This window comes from Brienomyrus brachyistius, chromosome 3, assembly GCF_023856365.1.
Source record: "Brienomyrus brachyistius isolate T26 chromosome 3, BBRACH_0.4, whole genome shotgun sequence".
In the NCBI taxonomy this organism is placed as follows: Eukaryota; Metazoa; Chordata; class Actinopteri; order Osteoglossiformes; family Mormyridae; genus Brienomyrus; species Brienomyrus brachyistius.
The window spans coordinates 16,288,763-16,312,597 of NC_064535.1; the positions used below are offsets into that span (position 1 = coordinate 16,288,763).

A 23,835-nucleotide genomic window follows, 5' to 3' on the forward strand; every position below is an offset into this window, starting at 1 on the left:
GTGGGGAAATTCTCTTTATGCTTCTGCCAACTTGGTCTTTGTAGAGTAAGCTGACCGCAAACGATAGCCACACCCACCTGTTGCGGCACCCAGGGAGTTGGGGGTTAAGGAAAGTTAAGATCTTCTAGGAAAGTTGGACATGTGACTATTTTGCTGAGGCTGGGCTTGAACCGGCAACCTTCTAATTACAGACACCGAGGCTTAGCTTGGTGAGCCAAACACTGTCCCCAGGGCCATAGTGAGCCTGGAGCCCATTCCAGGCAGCATAGGGCACAAGGCAGGGGAACACCCTGGACAGGATGCCAGTCTTTCCAGCATTTCCAATATTGCATATTCCTGATCTGATTTTATGATGTCACTGCATGTAAAAGTTTATCAAGCAGCGTTATTATTTGTATATTTAACTATATTAATATAAACATGCAAGTGAGCTCAGACACCACATGGGGGCCTCATTGCTGCATAACTGTAAAGCCCTCAGGGAGAGAGAGAAACCAGCCAATAAGGAGGGAGAGGATGTTGCTGGTAAGACTGTCACTTAGCTTGTGTGGGCGTGAGCATTAGCTACTCTAACCCCACACATCCTGTCTTCTCAGTCTGAGAGGCATCAGCAGAGGAACCTTCATGCAGCGTCTCCCTGAGCACAGGACTGACTGTCTCTCTCCTTCACAGGACGTGTCCTCTCTGAGGAGCTGCCCTCTGGGTATGAAGATGTGGAGGACAGTGAGGGAGACCCTCTCTCAGGTAGGGGACTGAGCACTGTGGATGTGGGGGTTAGTGCAGTACTAAACTACTAACGAAAGTTACTTTGTTAAAATTGGTGGATTTTTATGTATTTGTTATAAGAAATGGATTAGCTAGCATTATGACAGAATGTATGATTCTACAGGAAAACGTTTTGCATATTGAAGGACTTTGTAGGTCTGATAGGAACTCAGTTTGCCTCAGGAATCAGAAGGAGAGGAGATGATAGAGCACTACAGTGATTCTGTCCTTGTGGAGAAGAATCCTAATGATCTGTCATGTGGGTCTTTGTGATTTAGTCAAGCTTATCCCAGTTCCGTGTTTCTTCCCATATATCTTTTAATCTCTTTTTTATCCAGACACATTAAATAAACAGATCAGTTGTAGCTCTGTGTGTAGCACTGTCACCTCCCACCTTCAGTGTTGGGGGGTAAATCCTGCCCCCACTCTCAGTGCTGCAGCTACACCAGTCTCCTCTGGACACTCCGGTTTCCTCCTGCAGTCCCATATCATGCACTTATGTAAACCGTTGTCTCTAAATTACCCACAATGTGTTGCTGTTTGTGTGTCCTGTGATGGATCGGTACCCTGTTCTGGCTGTTCCCCTGCCATGTGCCATACACCACCTGCAATAGGCTCCAGTCTTGCTCTGATCCTGTACTGCATGATTCATTGGAATATAGCTGGTTTTTCATACTGTGACAAGGAAGCTTGTGAGAAAAGACCCACAGGGGATGATGGGGATACTGTTGGGCAGAACTCAGGCAGTTTGTCTGGTAAATTATAACATTCGTTTGACATCAGGTTAATGTACTAAAACTGCTCTAAACCATCTTTACTGTTTCAGGTTCAGGGTTGATGATGACAGGAGACACAGCAGAGGACTATGATGATGTTGAGGGTATAGAGCAGAGTGCGCATGTTATACAGGGTCAGTTTCTCTTTACACGCAACTAATGGACCAAAGTCTCTCATCATACTGCTTCTCTCAGATGGTTTTATAAGTTGCATATTTTTATATGCTATTTCTCAGCCAAAGACGTGTGAATTACAAAACCACTCTTCATGCAAATTATTTTCCTAATACACATATTATTTGCTCTTTTTAATATAGTGATTTTCATTTCTATTCACTGTCTCTAACCTGTGTCCCCTCCTCTGTCCCTGTAGGTGAGAGAGCCTTGACCACACTGCCCCCTGGGGAGGGCCCCCCTGAACCTGACCAGACTGACTATGATGATGTGGGGGAGGAGGGACTGACAGTCATACCTGAGGAAGCTCCTGTCCAGAGGTTCACATCAAAGGGGCAAATCAGCTTCATATTTTATACAGAGACTGTCACCAGTTCATTTTTTCTAAATTAATCTGTCTTTATAAAATGGGCATCTGTCTTTTTTAAAAGGCCATACAGTATCTTTGTATTGTTATTCATGATAAATGAAATAAACATATATTCAAATCTTTTGAATTTGAGTACAAATATACCTAAAATTCCAGTAAGATCGTCATGGAGAAGTAGATGGATCCATCAATCTGTAGCAATTATTAACTGATTAATATTATATCCCTGAAATAATGTGTAAGAGAGGGAGATACAGCATGGACCAGACTCCTGGAACTCAGATGTACACACATTCACTCACTCACACACTAAAGGAATCGTAGAGCTGATTGAGCTGAATATTTCAGATAACATGTGGGAACTCTAGGACTCAGAATATGTCTGTCTGTCAATCTTCCGCAACCATTATCCAGTACAGGGCTGCAGTGAGCCTGGGACCCACACAGGAAGCATGAGGCAGGGGGCACCCTGGGCAGGATGCCAGTCAGTCACAGGGCACACAGACACACTATATGGGCAGCTTGGTGTCACTAGTTAACCTAACTACATGTTTTTGGACTGAGGAAGGAAACTAGACAAACCCACAAAGACACAGTGAGAACATGCAAACTCCACACACACACATCAGAGGGAGCGTTTGGACCTCCAACCCTGAGGGTGTGAGACTGGAACACTGTCTACTGAGTAGCTTCACTTGAAATTGCACTTCTGGGTAAATATTATTTCTGAGTAAGAAAATATCTGTTATTTGTCAAGAAATGTGGCAAAGTGTCAGTAAAATATGCAGTTACTTCTAAGCATAATTTTCTTATAAAATGTGAGTGGTGATGTTGTAAGGTCCAGTTAGGTTGGTGTAGTGTATCTGTCAGTGTGTAGGTTTGATTCCACATGTTGTCTGTAATTGTTAATGTGCCCTCTGCTCCCAGGAATGGGCTCCTTACTCACTCTGACAAGGAAATCACAGTCTGTCCAAACTATAGAGACTTTTATAAATATACAGACCATATATTAGTTTTTATATTACTGGTTCCTAGTAAAGCCTGTTGCTTTCCTGCTTGTTATACATTATTTCATCATCTGGGCAGGTTTACTGCTGAGAGGAGGAGTCCCGCCTCACATCACCGCTACCGTATGTGTATATTTGGAGAAAATGAGCTTAGAGCCCTCTGATTTGTCACGGGCCTGTTTGATGTTTTCCTGTAGTTCCTCTGATAAGGCAGTGCTGAGTATGATTGGTGGGTGGGGGCGTGTTCACTCTGGGGGGCAGGATGGTATAAAGACCCTCGCTGAGAGCTCAGAGGTGAAGGTTGGAGTCTCAGCTCTGGGGAGAGCTGGTTTGTCCTGATGAAGATGGAGATCTGCCTGTTCATCCTCCCTCTCTCATGCCTGCTTCTGCTCACTACAGCCAGTAAGTACCATGATCTTCCTCTGCTCCAGTGGTCCACTCTCAGCCTGCAGAGGTCAGGGGTCATTATTTGGGTCTGAAATATTTGTGGTCTATGGCACGGCAGGGTCTGTATACTGTGTGTTAGAAACAAATAAACTGAACGGTCAGTAGTCTGACCCAGAATGTATAAAATGTTTACCAGTAATATAAATGCACCCTCGTATTCACTGTTAGATGTAATTTTGTCGGGACAATATTTCTGTTAAAATATAAGCTATAACATCCTTAAAATGTTACCAAAACAGTAATTGCTTTATATTGCACTTTTTTATCACAATCTGTGTGTTCCACATTAGATGTTTGCTACTGTATGTCACAGAATATGTGTGTCTTAATGCTGAAATAATTAAAATGAGACTCAGTACTCTTAAAAAACATGATGAATTTATAAACATAAACATATGTCCTGGTGCCTCTGTGGTTGTAAACACATATTTTATCTGTTACAAACTCTGCAGAATTATTACCACTGTATCAGAATTGGCATTAAAGATGCACCAAAATGGAAAATGTCAGTTTAAATGTAATATTTTAATATACTAACTTGATCTGTTTGATTATACCTTTAATACAATCTGTATTAAAGGTACAATCAGTGTAAGATATGATATTGCTGTTTATTCTAAAGTGAGTACAAGAGCAGACTTACAAACGGCTTATGAAGTTCAGTATGCCTATAAAATCAAAAGGCTAGTACATTATTAAGTATAAGTATATATTTATTAATGAAATGAATGCAAGATTGGCCTATAATGAAATGCTACATAAAATACGAAGAATTTATTTGCTACTAGTCTGTATGAATTTACAGAAATTAAACCACATAAATCATTCATATTCCATCCAATTAAACCAGGCAAATTAATTTATATTCTAATTTTTATCTTTTAAATAGTCGTATTTCTGAAGTGAAATTTTAAAATTATATTACGTCTTAAGCGTAAGGTAATCGCTTCCTTGATTTTTATAAAGCTTCCCTGTACTGTAAGCAGATTATTACAGGGCGGGTTCATTTACAAATATAAACTATAAAACTTAAAGCCGCGCCTTATTTAACATCCCCTAACCTTCTGATCGCATCTGGAAAATGGAAGCTTCAAGTTATTAAAACTGGAAGTCGAGAGTTATTAAATCTGTTTTGCCGAGTTTTACATGAAATGTTGGTACAGCGTAATGTGTTTCGTGGTCGTCAAACGGTAGATATTGGGCGGTCCAGGTGCCCGATGGTATAATTAGTTATCTGACGGGGGCTGGGGGTCGCTGAGTCTGTAAGAAGCACATAACGGACACACGGTGCATTTACAGGGAGGCACTTTTCAATATTTCAGGCAAAAACGCCATAACCGCCAGATTTTTCCTCACATGTTCACTGACCAGGCACCCAGTTTGACTGTTTTAACTTGATTTATTTTTTAATAGATGCGAATGTGAAACTTGTGAATGGCGGCAGTCCCTGTGCTGGGAGAGTGGAGGTTCTTCATCAAGGACAGTGGGGCACAGTGTGTGATGATGACTGGGGTAAGGAGGATGCTGCAGTGGTGTGTAGGCAGATGTTCTGTGGAGATGCTGTAGCAGCACGAGGGAGAGCTCACTTTGGAGCAGGAGCAGGGAGCATCTGGATGGACAACGTGGCCTGTGGAGGGTCAGAGTCGACACTGAAGGACTGTAAACACAGAGGATGGGGAGTTAATGACTGTGGTCATGGTGAGGATGCTGGAGTCGTCTGCTCAGGTAGGACACATGTACTGATCAGTAAACATGCTGCGCAAAGTCAGTTTGCTCACTTTTAATCAAGAAACAAAAATGTAAACGTTTCTCAGTGAAGCTTTTAATAGTGTAACCGTGTGTTACTATGAATTTCAGTTTAGAATTGCCCAGTGTGTCTTAATTTTATATTTATTTCACATTCAAAAATGACAGCTTCGATAATTTGTGCACAGGAGAAATCACCATTATAGGCTTTATAGAGTTATTTGTCACAGTCTAGTTTTATATTCTATTATGTACTATTTAATGTAAGCTATTATTTTTAAAAAATCTTAATTTTTGCCCCACTAAATAAATGAATTCTTCTGCCTTCTAACTGCTTATTCTGGTGAAGCTGGCGGGGGCCTGGAGCCGATCCCAGGCAGCACAGGGCACAAGGCAGGGGGTCACCCTGGGGGGGGATGCCAGGCAAATAGATAAATGCTGTGATTAATCAATTAGTGCAAGTCTGTCAGAATAAAATCTGTGTACTTTCTGCTTTTGTTTCCTAAAGAAGAAATACACCATAGATAGATATATTCACTTCACTTGTTATGTAGCCTGGCAAAGTCAAAATATTAATGAAACAAAATCTTACCTGATATTCTTCAGATATTTAGTCAAATACATCGTTTCTGGACGCTATGGACAAAGAGAAAAAGATAATAAACAATGAATATTATAGGAAGTTCAGCTGTATTTTATACACAGAGACACAGAGAGCCTGTGAAGCCTGATTCTGTTCTTATGTTTGTTCTGATTTAGCCTGAAGCTGCAGTATCAATGTGCTTAAAACAGTGATTAATCGTAGTGTTTTATACTATCGGGAAATGTAGGTGAATATATTATTATCCTATTATTATAATCCATCCATCCATTTTCCAAACCACTTGTCCTATTGGGTCGCGGGGGGTCCGGAGCCTATCCCGGAAGCAATGGGCACGAGGCAGGGAACAACCCCGGTGCAGTGCTAACCACTGCACCACCATGCCGCCCCTATTATTATTATTATTATTATTATTATTATTATATTGTTCATTGACACTGCTGGGGTGCAGCCAGTGACCCACAGCAGAGAATGGGACCCTGACCTCACCACCAAAGGTCTTTAGTGAGGTGATTAGTCTGGTCACACCACCCCCTCCTACACACAGTGTTATACTGGACCAGCTGTAACAAAAGCCACACTCAGGGAAACACACCAGCAGCCTTACTCCCCATGTGCAGGTTACCTTGTCCTGCTCCTGACTCTAATGTAGCGACTCCATCAGGGTCAGTAACCTTAACGACATCACAGATAGCCGAAACCACAGGGCCACCTGCCCCCCGATGTCCTCAGTGCAGAGAACCTCTGACTACAGCTGAGCAAAGGTGAAGGAAAGACCAGTCAGTGTGCAGCCACTGGCATGCATCTGCTTAGACGTGTCATAGGAAAGAATGCAGCTGCTTTTACTTCACTGATGTCTGTAAATCTGTTTTATTTTGATCTTTCTTTACTTTTAATTGAAGGAAATTTTGAAATGCGGCTGACAGGAGGCCCTCATCCGTGCTCTGGGAGGCTGGAATTTAAACATGGAGACTCATGGTACACAGTGTGTGACCCTGACTTTGACCTGCAGGAGGCAAAGGTCGTGTGTCGGCAGCTGGGCTGTGGGATCCCTGTGGAGGAGCCCAGGTGGGCTGCATTTGGGAAGGGGGGCAGGCAGGTGTGGTCAAAGAAGGTTAACTGCAAAGGGGATGAATCTGATTTTGGTCAGTGTTTGAGATCATCGACAGAGGAACAGAACTGCAAACATGAGACTGACGTGGGACTGAAGTGCTTCTGTAAGTTAATTTATTGTGCTGGGAAATGGTTTAGTAACATATAGATACAAGACAATTTGCTAGTATTATTGAATGTCATTAATTATACTCTTCAAATCCCTCTATATTAATAATATTAACACATACGAAGAGATAAAATTGCTGCAACATGGTGATATTCTGTATTTGCTTATTTGTTTTTCTGTTGTTCCACATTCATGCTGTTCACAGGGTACACAGACTCCAGGCTGGTGGGCGGCCCTGACTCCTGCTCTGGGAGGGTGGAGCTGCAGTACCTCAGTGAGTGGGGGACAGCGTGTGATGCATCCTGGGATATGAGAGCAGCCAGTGTCCTCTGTCGGCAGCTGCAGTGTGGGGGCGCTATGGCAGTGCCAGGACAGGCCTGGTTTGGAGAGGGGAGGGACCACATCTGGGCTGATGTGTTTGAGTGCCAGGGGAATGAGACACACCTCTCCCAGTGTGCTGTGTCCTCATGGAGTCGAGCTGCATGCTCTCATGGACGGGATGCAGGAGTCATCTGTGAGGGTGAGGGCTGTACTACAGCTGACACTTGTTCAAACAATGGACTAGTTATTTGGGTTTTTTTTAAATAATGAAGCAATATACATTATGATTATACAAGTCAGGACAGCCTTGTTTCATGTTTAATGCTACTTAAGCCATTGGGTAATGTGGGACTGTTGAAGATTAAAAACAGTTTATGTAAGCATTAGGGATGTAACTCACAATTCCATGCAATTCACGATTCTGAGCTCACGATACAATTTCTCACTATTTTTTAGCAGAATGAGCTGCAGACAAATTTATTGAAAAATATTCCCTTATCTTTCTAAACTGTGCAAAATGTGTCCTCTTCTTAACAGTACAACTGAAATTGAATAAAATACTGTTTTAAAAAATCCCAAATAAAATAAATGAATAAAAGACAATCTTCATAAAAATAAACTAAGGCTTGCATGTGCAGCTTTTTAGCGTGGCTTTCCCATTTAACAATCTTCGCTCAGCTCCCTGTTGAGCCGCTGGACATGCTGAAGCATCTTCCTTCTGCTATTTGTGTACCTGTTGTTATCAGTCTGTTACAATGTTTGCACACAGTTTTTGTCTTGTCTGTTATTTTCTCCTGGTTTTCGTTTTTGATTTTCTGTTAAAGTACTGTGAAGGACTCCTAAAATAGCAATTCATTTTCCACATCAGCCGATTTAAACCGGCATACATTTACATCGATTTTTAACCAATTTGCGATTCATCGTTATATGCCTAATAAGCATTTTAATGGCAACATTAGGAAAGAATGGATAATATTATTTACCCAGTAAAAGTTAATATTCACATTAGCAGCAAAACCTCCAGCAGTTTGTAAAATAATTAATTGAATGCAGAGTAGCTGAGTCAAAGCTGTGTTTTAATATGCAAATCTGACAAACACTGACAGTGACTGATGTGTCCACAGGGTCTAAATCTCTCTCAGCCCTCAATGGGACAGTACGACTGTCTGGAGAGAGTGGCTGTGAGGGTCAGGTGGAGGTTTACTACCAGCTGACCTGGAGCAGAGTTCTCATGGACTCCTGGAGCTTCAGGGAGGCCTCTGTGGTCTGCAGGCAGCTGGGCTGTGGCTCTGCAGTGAGGCTGTACAACTCCTCCCTGTCTGGGACAGGGGGCAGTAATGTGTGTCTGACAGGGTATCAGTGCTCTGGGAGTGAACCGCACCTGTTGAACTGCAGTGATCCACAGAGACTGAGCTGCAGCTCTGGTCCACAGGTGTCCATAGAGTGTTCCAGTGAGTACAGAATAGTTATGATAACACTTATTTAGAGAATCACATTTGGGATAAAGTCTAAAACATCTTATAGATAAACAGCTCTGACATCAGATGGATGGATGGATGGAAGGATGGATGGATGGATGTAAACAAATGACCTCCCTCTGTACCTCCTCATTCCAGAGCACAGGTCCATCAGGCTGGTGGGTGATGCTGGGGGCTGTGCAGGGAGACTGGAGGTGCTCCACCAGGGCTCCTGGGGGACAGTGTGTGGAGACTCCTGGGACCTGAAGGATGCTGAGGTGGTCTGCAGACAGCTCCAGTGTGGGACGGCTCTCCGTGACCCAGTGCCCACCTTCTTTGGACCAGGAACTGGACCCATCTGGCTGGATGAGGTGGACTGTGAGGGGAATGAGACGTCTCTGTGGGACTGTCCTTCAGCACCGAGGGGACAGAATGACTGTCTCCATAAAGAGGACGTAGGAGTTGTGTGTTCAGGTGTGAATGTTTTACATCAGGGCTCTTCATTTTAATAAAGGGAAATAAATCTGAAATGATGGAACCTAAAGACTGACAGCAGTAATGAATTGTCAGTACTGACTTTTATAGTTCATTTGTATTACTTTAGGTTAAGGCTTCTGATAAGTTAAATAATGACCAACATTTATGGAAGCAATTTAATGTTTCATTCCACATCTGCAAGTTATGTATCATTTCAAAAATTTCTGTTTTACTCTCTGAATATAAATCATTTGAAGATATTCCTTTTAACTCCCTGTAGATTTTAAAGAGATCAGACTGGCTGAAGGCTGCTCTGGGCAGTTGGAGGTTTTCTATAATGGCAGCTGGGGAAATGTGTGCTTCAATCAAATGGACACAAACACCATCAGACTGATATGTCAACATCTCAACTGTGGAAAGAATGGGACTGTTTCTAACTTTTGGTCTCGGCTGAAAGGAGCTCCGAACTGGCTTGATTACCTGAAATGTCGCCCACAAGACTCCACACTGTGGCAGTGCCCGTCCTCTAACTGGGGAGACAATAAATGTGATGAAGGTGAAGTGGCTCAGATCACCTGTGAAGGTAACTTACTGTTTTCAGTATCTTTACTGGCCCACTATATGTTTAGGTTTATTATTTTGCATGATTTCATGCTAACACAATAATTCATTTTTAATTTCCTCAATATTGCATAACAATAAGAACTTTTCAGTAATTCTTTCTTCATTCTTTCCTTGTGAAAGGATGTTCTGCAGCTTCCAAGGACAGACCATGTTCACGTAAGTTCAGTTATTACCTTCCCAGTGTTCCGTGTTTGTCAGTCAGTAACATCAGTGAGAAATCAGTCCCAGCTCTTCACTGAACTCTGTCATCCTCACATGTGTCCTCTGCCTTCTGCAGTGCTGATAAATCACAGTCTTTACTTGCCCCCTAGGCCACCCCCCCATGAGATTGTCGGGGGGCAGTAGCGAGTGCTCAGGGAGGGTGGAGCTGTGGCATAACAGCTCCTGGGGGACGGTCTGTGACGACTCCTGGGACCTGAGAGATGCTCTGGTGGTCTGCAGACAGCTGGGCTGTGGGACAGCACTGGAGGCTCATGGGAAATCTGCCTTTGGACGAGGAAATGGCACCATTTGGCTGAATGAGGTGAACTGCAGGGGTGATGAGCTCCACCTGTGGGACTGTCCTCACTCTCTTCAGGAGCAGAGGAGCTGCAGCCACAAGGAGGATGCTGGTGTTACCTGTGCAGGTGGGACTGGGGCAGCAGACAGACTGTAACCTCAACATTATGGCTATTTGGCTTTTAGAACAAATACAATTCTATAAAATAAATGTAAAACACACAGAACGTTTATCAATAACCTTCAATGCTTCATTTTCACAGGTTCATCGCTGCTTAAGGCCACTACAGGTGAAGTTGATGTATTTAATGTATAGTACTGAGGGGTTCATCAAATATAGGATTAATTCTGTTTATATATCAATATCTATTTATTCTTTCAGAGTTTCCTTCAATATCCTCAACAACAAAACAAGGTATCATTTTATATTCTGTTATACAGTATAGTATAAGTTCTTATGGGTGGGTAATTCAAATACAGTATATTTCTGTATCTATGCAGCCCTGAGCATGACAAGTGGTTAGAACATGGATTTTTTAAAACAATAAAGTTTCAGTTATTCTAGTCACGGAATGTTTGCATGTTTAATTAGTACAATCAGTCTGCACTGTCAGACACATTTTATACTGAGTCTCTCTGTTAGTTCCTCCTACAGTTGTACCCCCTTCCATTCCTTTTGTGGTCTTCCTGGTACTGGGAGCTCTTCTCTTCCTGCTGCTGGTGATAACAGCTGTCCAGTTGTACCAGAACAGAGTGCTGAAGAGAGGTACAGAAGTATATTTCTGTAGGGTGACTCACATTAAGAATGGTGTATCTGAATGGGTCATATCAAGTCTGTATTATGTCCTACATTTTCCATTATTGGCTTCAGTGGTAGACAGACAGGGGTCAGAGGTCACGTGATACAGGGAATAAGCCTATAGCAACAGCCTAGTTTACAGATATTTTGCTCTTAGATTTATTTGACGATTGGGGTGGGATTGAGATAAAACTACACAAAATGAAACAAAGAGCTACCCAACTGCTCACAAAAACAGAGAGACTTCATATACAATAGGAATGGACGCTGTTGTTCCCATGATTATTTAATAAGTAAGGAATAATTGACGACGGGCCGTTGAATTATTAGAAAATAATGCTATTCTCCGCTTCGCGTCGTGGCCGCATCACCACCTCGGTTGTGCATTATTTTTCTAATAATTCAACGGTCCGGAGTCAATTATTCCACTTATACTATGGTTGCCACACCTCAAGACATCGATCAGATGATATATTTCAAGGGATTCGTCCGGTTTTTCTACTTAAATCACTATTGTGAGTAGGATTATTTCTTCCACATCTCATCCAACGACTCTTTTGCTAGTTCCAAAACATCATTTTAAAGCTGGCAATGGAGGCTTGAGCCGTTGATAGCAGACTAATGCAGTTAATAATGAAGTTATTAGAAAGAGAGCGAGAGAGACAGAGACACGGAGAAAGAGAAACAGAGAGAGAGAGAGCTTGTATGAATTAGGCTACCTCTGTGTGTCCCTCAACAGTGTTCTGAAGCACCGTCTCTAAACTGTAAATCTGCTTTAAGATGCAGCGCTGTTATTACCTCGCTAGTGAGAAATGTCATGTGTAGCCTTTAAGTTGGTACACTAGGCTAACTAATACTGCTGCAGCCCAGTTGTTGAAAGTTTCATATTCACCGTAAATATTAAAATTTACTTTCGGAAAATCGTCTGTCATGTTTTTGTTAGTCCTGTGTGCTGTATAGGTACTGTATGCTAATTTCTGTTATTACAGTTAACTATGCGAAGTGATATGGAACTGTAATGCGGTCAAGAGAGCTGCCTGGAACTACGTTCGCCATGCGTTTCCCTGAAAATAATTGCACACCTCAGAACGTTCGTCAGCCAATCAGATTCAAGCATTCAACGGTCCCGTAGTATAATCCATAATAATACACAGATTTACAGAAACAGGGGCTTTACATTAGAGTGAGAAACGTAGCCTGGACTGTCAGCTGTGTCCACATGTCCTATGTCCACCTCCACAGCTCTGTACCAGGAGGGTCTCACCCCTCTGCACGAGGCCATTTATGAGGAGATAGAGTACAATCTGACCCGGGGGGAGACCTACAGAGCCCCTCGCAAGGGTGAGTTCAACTTCTCAACCTCCGCAGAAACAGAAAAATAAACTTTTACAGTTACATGGTCACACATGTATATTTAAATGAGGTAAAAATGAATTTCCATTAGAGGTATATTTTTAGGGGCGGCATGGTGGTGCAGTGGTTAGCACTGTTGCCTCACACCTCTGGGACCCGGGTTCGAGTCCCCGCCTCGGTCACATGTGTCGTGGGGTTTCCTCCGGGTGCTCCGGTTTCCCCCCACAGTCCAAACAGTCCACACTCCCTGCTTATTTTTTATCTCAAACTGTGTGATTAGAGCTCAGAAACCACATGAGGGCCTCATAGCTGCACTGCTGTAAAGCCCTCAGGGAGAGAGAGAAACCAGCCAATAGGGAGAGAGAGGATGTGGACTGTCATGCCCGGCTCGTCCGCTCCTCGTGTGTGCCACGCCCCCTGCTTACCCACGTGTACTTCCCTGATCGTCTCCTGATGTGTCTGATTACTTTGATTAGTCTTGTCCTGTTTTAAGTCCTGGTCTTACCTGTGGTCCTGGTCCGTCATTGATGTCAGTTGCCGTTCTATGTTCCCTGCCCCGGATCTCCAAATAAACCCCTTGTCAGCCCTGAATTTGGCTTGTCTGCTCGTTCCTGCCTGCCGATCCGCACGATCGCGGTCGTGACATGGACAATATGAGTGTCAGTCAGCTTGCCTGGGCGTGAGCATTAGCTGCTCTAACCCCACACATCCTGTCTTCTCAGTCTGAGAGGCATCAGCAGAGGAACCTTCATGCAGAGTCTCCCTGAGCACAGGACTGACTGTCTCTCTCCTTCACAGGAAGTGTCCTCTCTGAGGAGCTGCCCTCTGGGTATGAAGATGTGGAGGACAGTAAAGGAGACCCTCTCTCAGGTAGGGGGCTGAGGTCTGTCAATTTGGTACAATTAATGTTTAGTAACAGGAAACCTCTTTTAACACCATGAAGGGCATCATTAGTCTTTAACGATCATGTTTTACTACAGAGGAATCAGAGAGAGAAGTGAAGGACGGTGATGATGATGCTGTCATTGCAGGAAAGATTGCTGATCATCTATCAGGTGGGTGTTTACCCTGGTTTACATCAGTTCATTATTTTATCTCAGTATCAGATTGAATATCTTTATCCTTATAAGTATATTTGATGTCCTCCAAGGCTAATATTAATTACACCAGCATAATAATTTGAGTTATGTAAAGTCTACAGTGATGCATGTCTGATACACAGAAGCAGCTTTTCTGTGTCTGATACAGGGGATCTGGTGATAAAAGACACACCAGCAGACTATGATGATGCTGGTTCTGTTGGACGGGACTCAGGACATTTCTTTGGTAAATTATAACATTCACCGTATTTCTCAGATGGGTCCATGGTTATTTACATTTGCAGTAGTCTTTAAATTCCTAAATGAATTATTTAATTTATAACATATATTTTTGTTAAAAACATTCTACTGTAATTTTCGAAGGTAATACTTGATTTAAACCACACTGTTATTATGTTGTGGACTTTTGAAGGCTTTTGGAGAAAATAATTTCAAATGAGACGAGCAGTCAGTAACTCTAACAGTCACCTGTCTCCTGTGTACTGAGGTCTCTATTTTTCCAGGCTCAGGGTTGATGGTGACAGGAGACACAGCAGAGGACTATGATGATGTTGAGGGTATAGAGCAGAGCCCACATGTTATACAGGGTCAGTTTCTCTCTATACACATCTAATGGAGCAAAATCTCTCTCACACCATACTGCTCCTCTCAGAGGGTTTTATCACCTGCATGCTTCCCTTTCCATATTCATAATTATCTATTATTTATGAGTACTGACATCCATTTAAGTGTGATTAACATGGACTGACATTATTTTGAATCATGTTATTTGTGTCTGCCACAACTAATTAATAAACATATTATTTCTTGCTTTGCATACAACTACTCTCACTTCCCCTAAGTCCCAGTTACAGTTTGTCAATACCCTGTGCGCCTTACCCTGTCTCTGTAGGTGAGAGAGCTTTGACCACACTGCCCCCTGGGGAGGGCCCCCCTGAACCTGACCAGACTGACTATGATGATGTGGGGGAGGAGGGACTGACAGTCCTGCCTGAGGAAGCTCCTGTCCAAAGGTTTATGAAGTTATTCTTCAAATGAGTTTCATATTGTACAGCAGCTCCTACCATCATTGCAAGTTGCATTTGTGTTAATTTAGAATATTAAGGTATTACTTTAAAATGAAAGCATAATAAAAAGCTCTTATATGTTCATTTAAACACAATTTATGTCACAGCTTTTGTCCACCTGTAAAATCTCTCTTCAAAATGCTTATCCCTGTGGCATTTTCTGTTTTTGTATTTTATATTTTCTTTTCTATACATTTAATTATGTTTTGAAATGAAAAATGAAATAAAAATATCAGAAATGTTTGTCTTTGTCACGGGAACGCTAGCGATCGCGGGCAGAGCGGCGATCGTGCGAGGCGAACGGGCAAGAAGGATGCAGGCAGGCGGAAGTCGGGGATTAACGAGGGTTTAATATACAAACTGGGAGCAGGAGACATGTAACGCCAACTAACATCAATGACAGACAAAGCAAACAGGGGAGACCAGGACTTAAATACACCAGACTGAATGACAGCAAACGGAAACAGCTGGGTACAATTCGGGAAACACACGTGGGTAATCAGGGGGCGTGGCACACACGAGGAGCGGACGAGCCGGGCATGACAGTCTTAATCCCAAAACTGTGAGAATTTTAAAATATAACGTTCCAAAATTGTGCCATATGTTCAATATTTTTTTTATTATTTAAATTTCATCCACCCATCTCTGTAACCACTTGTCCAGTACAGGGTTGTAGGTGAGCCAGGAGCCTTTCGCTCACAGGTCTGTGCAGGAAGCCCACATGAACATGAAGGGAACATGCAAACCCCACACAGATGGAGCTGGGATGGAGCAGGAATCAAAGCCACAGACTTTATACTGTATTTTACTAAGCATTCAGACAATGAGAGTAATTCAGCAGTGACTGTTTGGCTTTATTTATGAGAAATTCCTTGCAGAAGAAGAGAGCCTGAGATATAATGACTCACTTTGCTACACACACTGTTACTGTCAGTGTTAAGTTAATGTCAGCTTTGTTAATATTTCAACTGTGACTCTTTGATATCCATCAGACTTAGCTTTGTGCCAGAAAGGCCATTTACAGCAATTAAGCATAAATCCATTATGGTTCTGTATTCTTCAAGGTTTTTTCACAATTTCACAAGATTCCATTAACCTAATTCCATTAGATTTTAATGCCAAATGCTGTGTGTTTTACTGTTAACAAATACTTAGGAGTCAACCTTAATAAAAGTCTTGACTGGAAGACCGTCACCAGCTCTGTCTACATGAAGCGATTGAATAGACTGTATTTTCTTAGGAAATCGAGATCCTTCGATGTCTGCAGTAAGATGGAGATGTTTTATGAATCTGTGCCAAGTACAGTATTGGGGGAGGAGAGATAAACATTAAATATACTTGTCAAAAAAGCTGGATCTGCACTTGGTGTTACGTCCCAGTCTGGAGTTAAGTCATGCACAGATATGACATATGAATGAATATAACAGGGAATGGGAAGGGAGAGAGGGTGGAGGGGACATGAAAAGAATGACAGTAAAGCAGATATGATTCAATAAATCAGGGATACAAAACACCAGGGTGAACTTCAGTAGCGGCACTGGCCAAAATAATAAATAAAATGAGTCTGCTAAGTGAACCCGATCTAGGACTACGCCTAAACCCAAGGAAAAATCTAAACCAAAAGACAACAGCTATGCTAATTGCCTAACTATCCACAAAAACAGACAAAACGACCCACAGGTAAATGGCAGCCACTCCCTACAGCTCTTACACAAAATTATTTATACAATATTTACGGAAATTATATAAAGCAACCAAGTCCAAACTGAAATCCAAAACAGACAGTCAACAGCTGAGAACGCGGTCATATACAAATACATGCTATGAATACTGAAATAACCAAAGCCAAATCTAAATCCAAAAAGAAGTCACCAAGAGCTAGAAACGTCACAATACACAGGATATCAAATACAAGTAGTCACAAATACACAAAGGCAAGGGCAGGAAAAAAGCTCCTGAATGGGGCTGCTGGTTTTTTATTATGCTGGTGAATCACAGGAGAGAAACAGAAATGAACCAGTTTTTCGACTTTCAGCACAGTGTTCATATGGGGAGATGGAAACCCTACAACCTGAACTGCTGTTATACAGAATCTGAAAAGATAAATAGACATACAGACACAAGCAGATAGAACACTGGACATAAGCTTGACATCACTGAAACAGTAACTAAGAGGAAGACAATAAAGAAGATTCTTTTCATCATGGAGAATGTTTCTCACCCTATTCATGAACTAGTGCTGAAACAGTGCAGCAATTCCTCCAACAGACTTATTCAGCATCTGTCACAAAGAGCGGCACAGGAGGTGATTCTTACCAACTGCCATTAGACTGTAAAATAGCTCAGCCCTGACTGTCAAGTCAGGTCAGGTCAGATCAGATCTTATCCATCACTTGTATTGTCACATCACTAGAACGACTGAACTGAGTGAAAGTCTTGGGTCATGAGTTTCCTATCAGCAGTGCAGTACATTAAATAAACACAAAGTGTACATAAACAACTGTACAACAGTATACTGTCAAACCTCCCTTATCCAGGCAGAATGGGACCGAGGGGTGCCCGTTAGAAATGCCCGTAACTTAGAAATACATGAATAGTACAGTAAAAGGTACATGTACACACATACAAACTACATGATATTTATGAGGTGCAAGGCTTGTAATAGTGTGTTATTTCAGTCTGAGCTAGCGAATCATTCCGTTTTATTCTTGCAGTGGCCATCCAGTTTTTAACCAGCATCAAGTGGATGATTTTTTCTTTACTCTTCCAAATACGGCCTATCGTAGACTCTCCAAAATGGTATGCAAGATCTCTGTGTGATTTTCCTTTTGGTATCTCTGTAATGATATCGACCTTGTTTTGGAGGGAAACTACGCTTTCTTTCTGAAGCCATGGATTTTGCACTATGTTACGGGCCGCTGTAAGTTCAGCTCGGCCACAGCGTCGTCCTCCAGTTCGCTCTCCATTCGACGTTCGCTCCGGCTCCACATGCAGATTCCGCCCACAGCCTCATCCTCTAGCTTGCTCTCCATTTAACGTTCGCTCCGCCTCCACGTGCAGACTCCACCCACAGTCTCATCCTCTAGCTTGCTCTCCATTTAACGTTCGCTCCGCCTCCACGTGTAGACTCCGCCCACAGCCTCGTCCTCTAGCTCGCTCTCCATTTAACGTTCGCTCCGCCTCCATGTGCAGACTTCGCCGACAGCCTCGTCCTCTAGCTCGCCTCCCATTCGACATTCGCTCCGCTTCCACTTTCAGACTCCGCCCACAACTCTCTGTATGCGGCATTCGTCACTTCAGTCTTCCGAAGACAGAAGCGAAAAGCCGACCGCGAGACTTCTTGGGAGTTCTGCTCACATTGATTATTGCTGTTAGTTTGATTTTCTATAATGTATATTACTGTGTATCATTTGTTTGGTTTATTGAATTTCTGATTTACGTATTGTCCTTGTCTGTACTTTCGCTTGGGTTTACTTGCTATTTGGTTTCGAACTCTCGTCCGGTTTTTGGTTAACGTCTTCGCGTGGCCCTAGGATGGTTTGATCTCTGTGTATGATCTGTGTGTGTCAGGTGCATAGGGAATGACTTCCAATTTTGTTTTGCAAGCTTATGTTGTATGCTGTTGTTTGGAAAGGGAGTAAAGTGTAGAATTTATTGTTGTTTCCTCTGCACTTAGGTAAGTTAGCTTTGGGTTGCGTTCGGAAGCTGGGTTTTGTTTATTGTTTTCGCTGTATTCACTCCGGAGTCCTTTTGCACTGGGTCTATTTGTTCTGTGTCTGTGGTTTGTCAATATAAACAGAAAAATATTTAAAAAATACCATTGTCCACGTGTGTCCCCCTGCCCATCACACCCTGTCCTTCCCTTACTCCATGTCCCCTTTCCCTTTCATTCCGTTACGCCCCAAACCTAGACTGGGGCTCTTAATAACAGCTGTTGGTTGTGTAAAATTAATCTGTGCATGCCTATAGCTGCCTGGTAGAGAGAGGGGCCGTATACTGGAGGTCCGGATAAGGGAGGTTTGACTGCACACTCTACATATGCACAAGGAAACAGCAGAATACATCATACATACAGTACAATACAATAGACACCTTAGTGCAATTCATTTAAGAAAGTTGTCACACTAACATGTATGCATGGGCCTGGAACCTGCTGGTTTGCGCAGCCAACAGGGCAGAGAGTGTGCCAAGAGGATGGACAGTGGTTGCACTGTGCCCACAGACAGGGACGGAATATGGGTTGTGTGGGCCCCTGGGCAAAACGTTCGTGAGGGCCCCCCCCCCTGTGGCCCGGAGGGTTGGTAACTCCTCTCCGATGACCTGTTTGGCAGAACATACCACCTTCTGTAGTGCTTTATGGTTGAGGGCAGTGCATCTTCCCTACCAGGCTGCTATTCATCCATTTAGGAGGCTCTCAGTAGTGCATCTGTAGAATGTCCTGAGGATGTGGAGGCTCAGGCCAAATCTGTTTAGCCTCCTGAGGTAATGGAGGCACTGCTGTGCCTTTTCACTGCCTTAGTAGGGTGCACTGTCCATGTGAGGTCCTCTGTGATATGCACACCGAGGAACTTGAAGCTGCTGACCCTAAGATGCTCACTGAATACTGAGCTCCCTGATACAGCCTCCATGCTACAATCATATTACATTACATATGTTGTTGATATTTATCACATATTTATATATTGACACAAAGCATGATTTTAATTGTTCTACAGCTCCACATGTCCAGTGTTTCACTATAGTAACAACAGGTTTAGTAGTCTTCAGATTTCGCCAGTATGCTGGAATTCAATGAATGGTTGAATGGTAGGAGTTTCCTAGTGCAGCACGAGGGTTGGAGCAATATGCATTTTTGGTTGTGGTTTAGCAATGGTCAAGAGGTCTTTTTTCCCTTGTGACACATGTGATGTGCTGTCTGTATTTAGGAAGTTCTGGGCTCAGATTTGTTTTGTTGGAGTCACCCATAATAATCAGTGGAGAGTTTGGGTTCCTCTGTTCAATACTAATTATCTGTTCAGCAAGCCTTTTCTGAGCATCACATAGACAGGCGTGAGGTGGAATATAAACACATACCAGCATAAAAGATGTAAATTCACAAGGGGAGTAGAATGCCTTGCAGTTAATGAATAAAGATTCCAGGTCCAGGGAGCATGATTTCAGCAGAACTGTAACATCGTTACACCAGATATCCATCCATCCATTTTTCAAGCCGCTTATCCTCCTGGGTTGTAGGGGGTCCGGAGTCTATCCCGGAATCAATGGGCATGAGGCAGGGAACAACCCAAGATGGGGGGCCAGCCCATCGCAGGGCACACTAACACACCATTCACTCTCACATGCACTCCTACGGGCAATTTAGCAAGTCCAATTAGCCTCAGCATGTTTTGGGACTGTGGGGGGAAACCGGAGTACCCGGAGGAAACCCCACGACGACATGGGGAGAACATGCAAACTCTGCACACATGTGACCCAGGCAGAGACTCGAACCCGGGTCACAGAGGAGTGAGGCAACAGTGCTAACCACTGCACCACCATGCCACCCCACACCAGATATCATTAATATAAAAACCTCCTTTCGATTTACCAGACAGTTCTGTGTCGCGGTCGGCTCTGTAAATTTGGAAACCCGGTAGATGCAGCACGCTGTCCGGAATATTCTCATTTAACTAAGTCTCCGTGAAACACAAGGCAGATGTAACTGCGGTGTCTCTCTTCCTTGTTATCATGAGTTGTAGCTTGTCCAGTTTGTTGCATAGCGAGCATAGATTTGCTAGTAGAATTGCCGGTAGAGGTGTCCACAGTCCTTTCCTTCGTAAGCGCACCTGAGCGCCTGCTTGCTTACCCCGGCGCCGGCTTCGCACCACGTGGGATAGGTCAGCTCCCTTGACCGCAACTTCTAAAAAGTCAGTTAATCAGTTTCAGCTGCTTTGGTGTCAGTGAAACTAACAACAGGTGCACTAGAGGAGCAAAATGAGATGACCCCCAAACAGGAATGGTTTACTGGGTGGAGGTCACTGACATTTTTCCCTCCTCATCTTTTATGACAATTTTTTCCACTAGTTTTGCATTTGGCTACAGTCAGTGTCACTACTGGTAGCATGAGGCGATACCTGGACTCTACAGAGCTTACACAGTTAGTCCAGCTCATCCAGGATGGCCGCATCAATGCATGCCATTGCCAGAAGGTCTGCTGTGTCTCCGAGCACAGTCTCAAGGGCATGGAGGAGAATCCAGGAGACAGGCAGTTACTCTAGGAGAGCTGGACAGGGCCATAGAAGGTCCTTAACCCATCAGTAGGACCTGTATCTGCTCCTTTGTGCAAGGAGGAACAGGATGAACACTGCTGGAGCCCTACAAAATGACCTCCAGCAGGCCACTGGTGTGAATGTCTCTGACCCAACAATCAGAAACAGATTTCATGAGGGTGGCCTGAGGGCCTGACATCCTCTAGTGGGCCCTGTGCTCACTGCCTGGCACCATTGGGCTCGATTGCTATTTGCCATAGAATACCAGAATTAGCAGGTCCACCACTGGTGCCCTGTGCTTTTCACAGTTGAGACAGGTTTGGTGGTGAATCAGTGATGGTCTGGGGAGGCATATCCATGAAGGGGACACACAGACCTCTACAGGCTAGACAATGACACCTTGACTGCCATTAGAAATCGGGATGAAATCCTTGGACCCATTGTCAGACTCTACGCTGGTGCAGTGGGTCCTGGGTTCCTCCTGATGCACAACAATGCCTGTCCTCGTGTGGCGAGAGTATGTAGGCAGTTCCTGGAGGATGAAGGAATTCATACCATTGACTGGCCCCCATGCTTGCCTGACCTAAATCCCATAGAACATCTCTGGAACATTATGTTGAGGTCCATCCGACACTGCCAGGTTCTACCTCAGCCTGTCCAGGAGCTTAGTGATGCCCAGGTCCAGATCTGGTAGGAGATCCCCCAGCACATCATCTGTCATCTCATTAAGAGGATGCCCCGACATTGTCAGGCATGCATACAAGCACGTGGGGGCCATACAAACTACTGAGTATGATTTTGACTTGCTACAATAAAATTTCAATAAAATGAACTAGCCTGTCGCATAATTGTTTCACTTTGAATTCAGCCCTCTGTTGGTTGATAATTTTTATTTCCATCAAACAATGTAGCATCATCTCATTCTCCAGTCCATATCAGTATAGATATGTGTATGAAAAAGTGTTCCTTACATTTGAGCAGTGTATGCCCTCTTTAAAAGACCACCACTGTTTAATTTGATTGCATACCACAACAGTGTGTATGTCATGTATTATATTTCTGAAGCTGTCATTTGGATATAGCAGTAATATTGCAGTAAGCAGTGGGATATCCTGGTTCAGACTCTATCATTGGGCAGAAGCACAGAGACACAGACACGAAAGCCAACTTAGAGTTCCTAGTTCATCTAAACTGCATTGTTTTTATGATAATGTCAGCTGACTGAAGGACCCAGAGGCACAAAAACACAAGGAGAGCAGGCAGCTTCTCTTCTGGCAGAGCAGGAGCTTTTAGGGGGAATAACGACCTTTAGAGCAGGGGTCACCAACATGGTGCCCGCGGGCACCAGGCTGCCCCCAAGGACCACATGAGTCGCCCACGGACCTGTTCTAAAAATAGCACAACTCACCAGTAAGCAGAATCTAAAATATAATTTTATCCTGTTGTTATTCTTCTTTAATCACATTTGCATTTATATGGATTTTAAAATTACATCTAAAAAAAAAAGTATTTAAAACATGTTTATTATACATGAAGTTTAGATAAGTTTAGGAGGGCGTTTCTAACTGGTAGCCCTTCGTATGGCTCAGTACCCCTGAAGTAGCTCTCAGTTTCAAAAAGGTTGGTGACCCCCGCTTTAGAGACTCATGCTGCTCACACTGACATCCAGTGGCAAGAAATAGAATTGCTTTTGGAAATCTGCGTATGTAAGTCAATATACAGTTTAGTATATGGGAGTAAAGAAATAGATAAGTTGCAGCGAGACTTCTGCTGAAACACAAGCTTTAATAAGCAGCTTGCAGAATGTACTGTATTTATATATATTTTAGGCATAAAACGCAGATAAAAATAGACGAATGTGAATACAAACTTCCGTGGTTTCCTTGCGTAGCAGGTATGTAGCTGTGATCCGCTCAGAAACCACACGGGGGTCTTACACATGCAGTCAGGCTCTCAGGACGAGGGGAGACGCACTCAGTACGAAAAGAAGGAAGATGATGCAATGATGACAGACCACAGAAAGGCTGAACTCCATCACAACATCCGCCTGTGCCACAATCTGCCTGCTACCTTTACTGTTCCACTGCTACTATCTGGAATAAAATCAAAGGGATTTATTAGCGAGTGACACCCACACACTGACAAGTTAGCGAGCAGCCTGCTCACTATTTTAAATTTATCATAACTGAAATCTGCAGGTGGATGCCAGTGAACGGATGTTTTTTTATGTCACAAAGTTCCATATTTTCATGTCAGAAAAAAATTAATTTGAAAATGCCTTGTGTAACTTTTTTAAATATCTTTGAATATGGATAAAGGGATATACAGTGCACATTAAAAGTTTGGACACATCTACCTATAGAAAGGTTAATTATTATTATTTTCTACACTTTAGAATACTTATAAAGACATCAGATCTATAAAATACCATATATGGAATTATGCACTGACCAAAAAAGTGTTAAACAAAAAACAATTTTTGTTAGGGGGGCAGCTCTGTAGACTGGGAACGTTCCCGGTTCAAATCCTAGGATCGGCAGAGTGATCCCACCATTGGGCCTTTGAGCAAGACCTTTAACCCCAATTGTTGCATGTGCTGTGTTTACGTCAGGTGGCCAGGTCATGTGATGTTACACGATCACTCCTTTGTAGGCGGTTTTGTACGGTACTGCATATACACACTCACATACCCATACATTTACATTAGACCTAAGCATATCGCTAGGGCTGCATTATGTTTAGGGACTAGGTTGCATTGTAGTTAGGGCTAAGGTTGGTATTTGTAT

At 43.1% G+C, this 23,835-nt stretch overlaps 1 protein-coding gene and 1 long non-coding RNA gene across 2 annotated transcripts; both read left to right on the plus strand.

Moving 5' to 3' along the window:
* The first annotated feature begins 589 nt into the window (after positions 1-589).
* On the plus strand, positions 590-1,990 carry LOC125739217 (uncharacterized). The gene is made up of 3 exons (XR_007397090.1): positions 590-744; positions 1,592-1,675; positions 1,915-1,990. It is a non-coding gene; the product is annotated as an uncharacterized LOC125739217 (long non-coding RNA).
* A 4,438-nt stretch (positions 1,991-6,428) lies between these two features.
* Positions 6,429-12,666, plus strand: LOC125738629 (antigen WC1.1-like). The gene is made up of 10 exons (XM_049007784.1): positions 6,429-6,650; positions 6,789-7,103; positions 7,314-7,628; positions 8,554-8,880; positions 9,046-9,360; positions 9,644-9,946; positions 10,108-10,143; positions 10,299-10,613; positions 11,141-11,251; positions 12,527-12,666. Exons 2-10 carry the CDS (start codon positions 6,800-6,802, stop codon positions 12,664-12,666), a joined length of 2,166 nt encoding a protein of 721 aa, XP_048863741.1. The 5' UTR covers positions 6,429-6,650; positions 6,789-6,799.
* Positions 12,667-23,835: the final 11,169 nt, after the last annotated feature.

Bases quoted from the DNA above. Each gene is read 5' to 3' on its own strand.
- LOC125738629 (XM_049007784.1), top strand. From the start codon at position 6,800: ATGCGGCTGACAGGAGGCCCTCATCCGTGCTCTGGGAGGCTGGAATTT. The intron at 7,104-7,313 runs GTAAGTTAATTT...TGCTGTTCACAG, and splicing joins CGTGGGACTGAAGTGCTTCT to GGTACACAGACTCCAGGCTG. The intron at 10,144-10,298 runs GTAAGTTCAGTT...CTTGCCCCCTAG, and splicing joins CAAGGACAGACCATGTTCAC to GCCACCCCCCCATGAGATTG.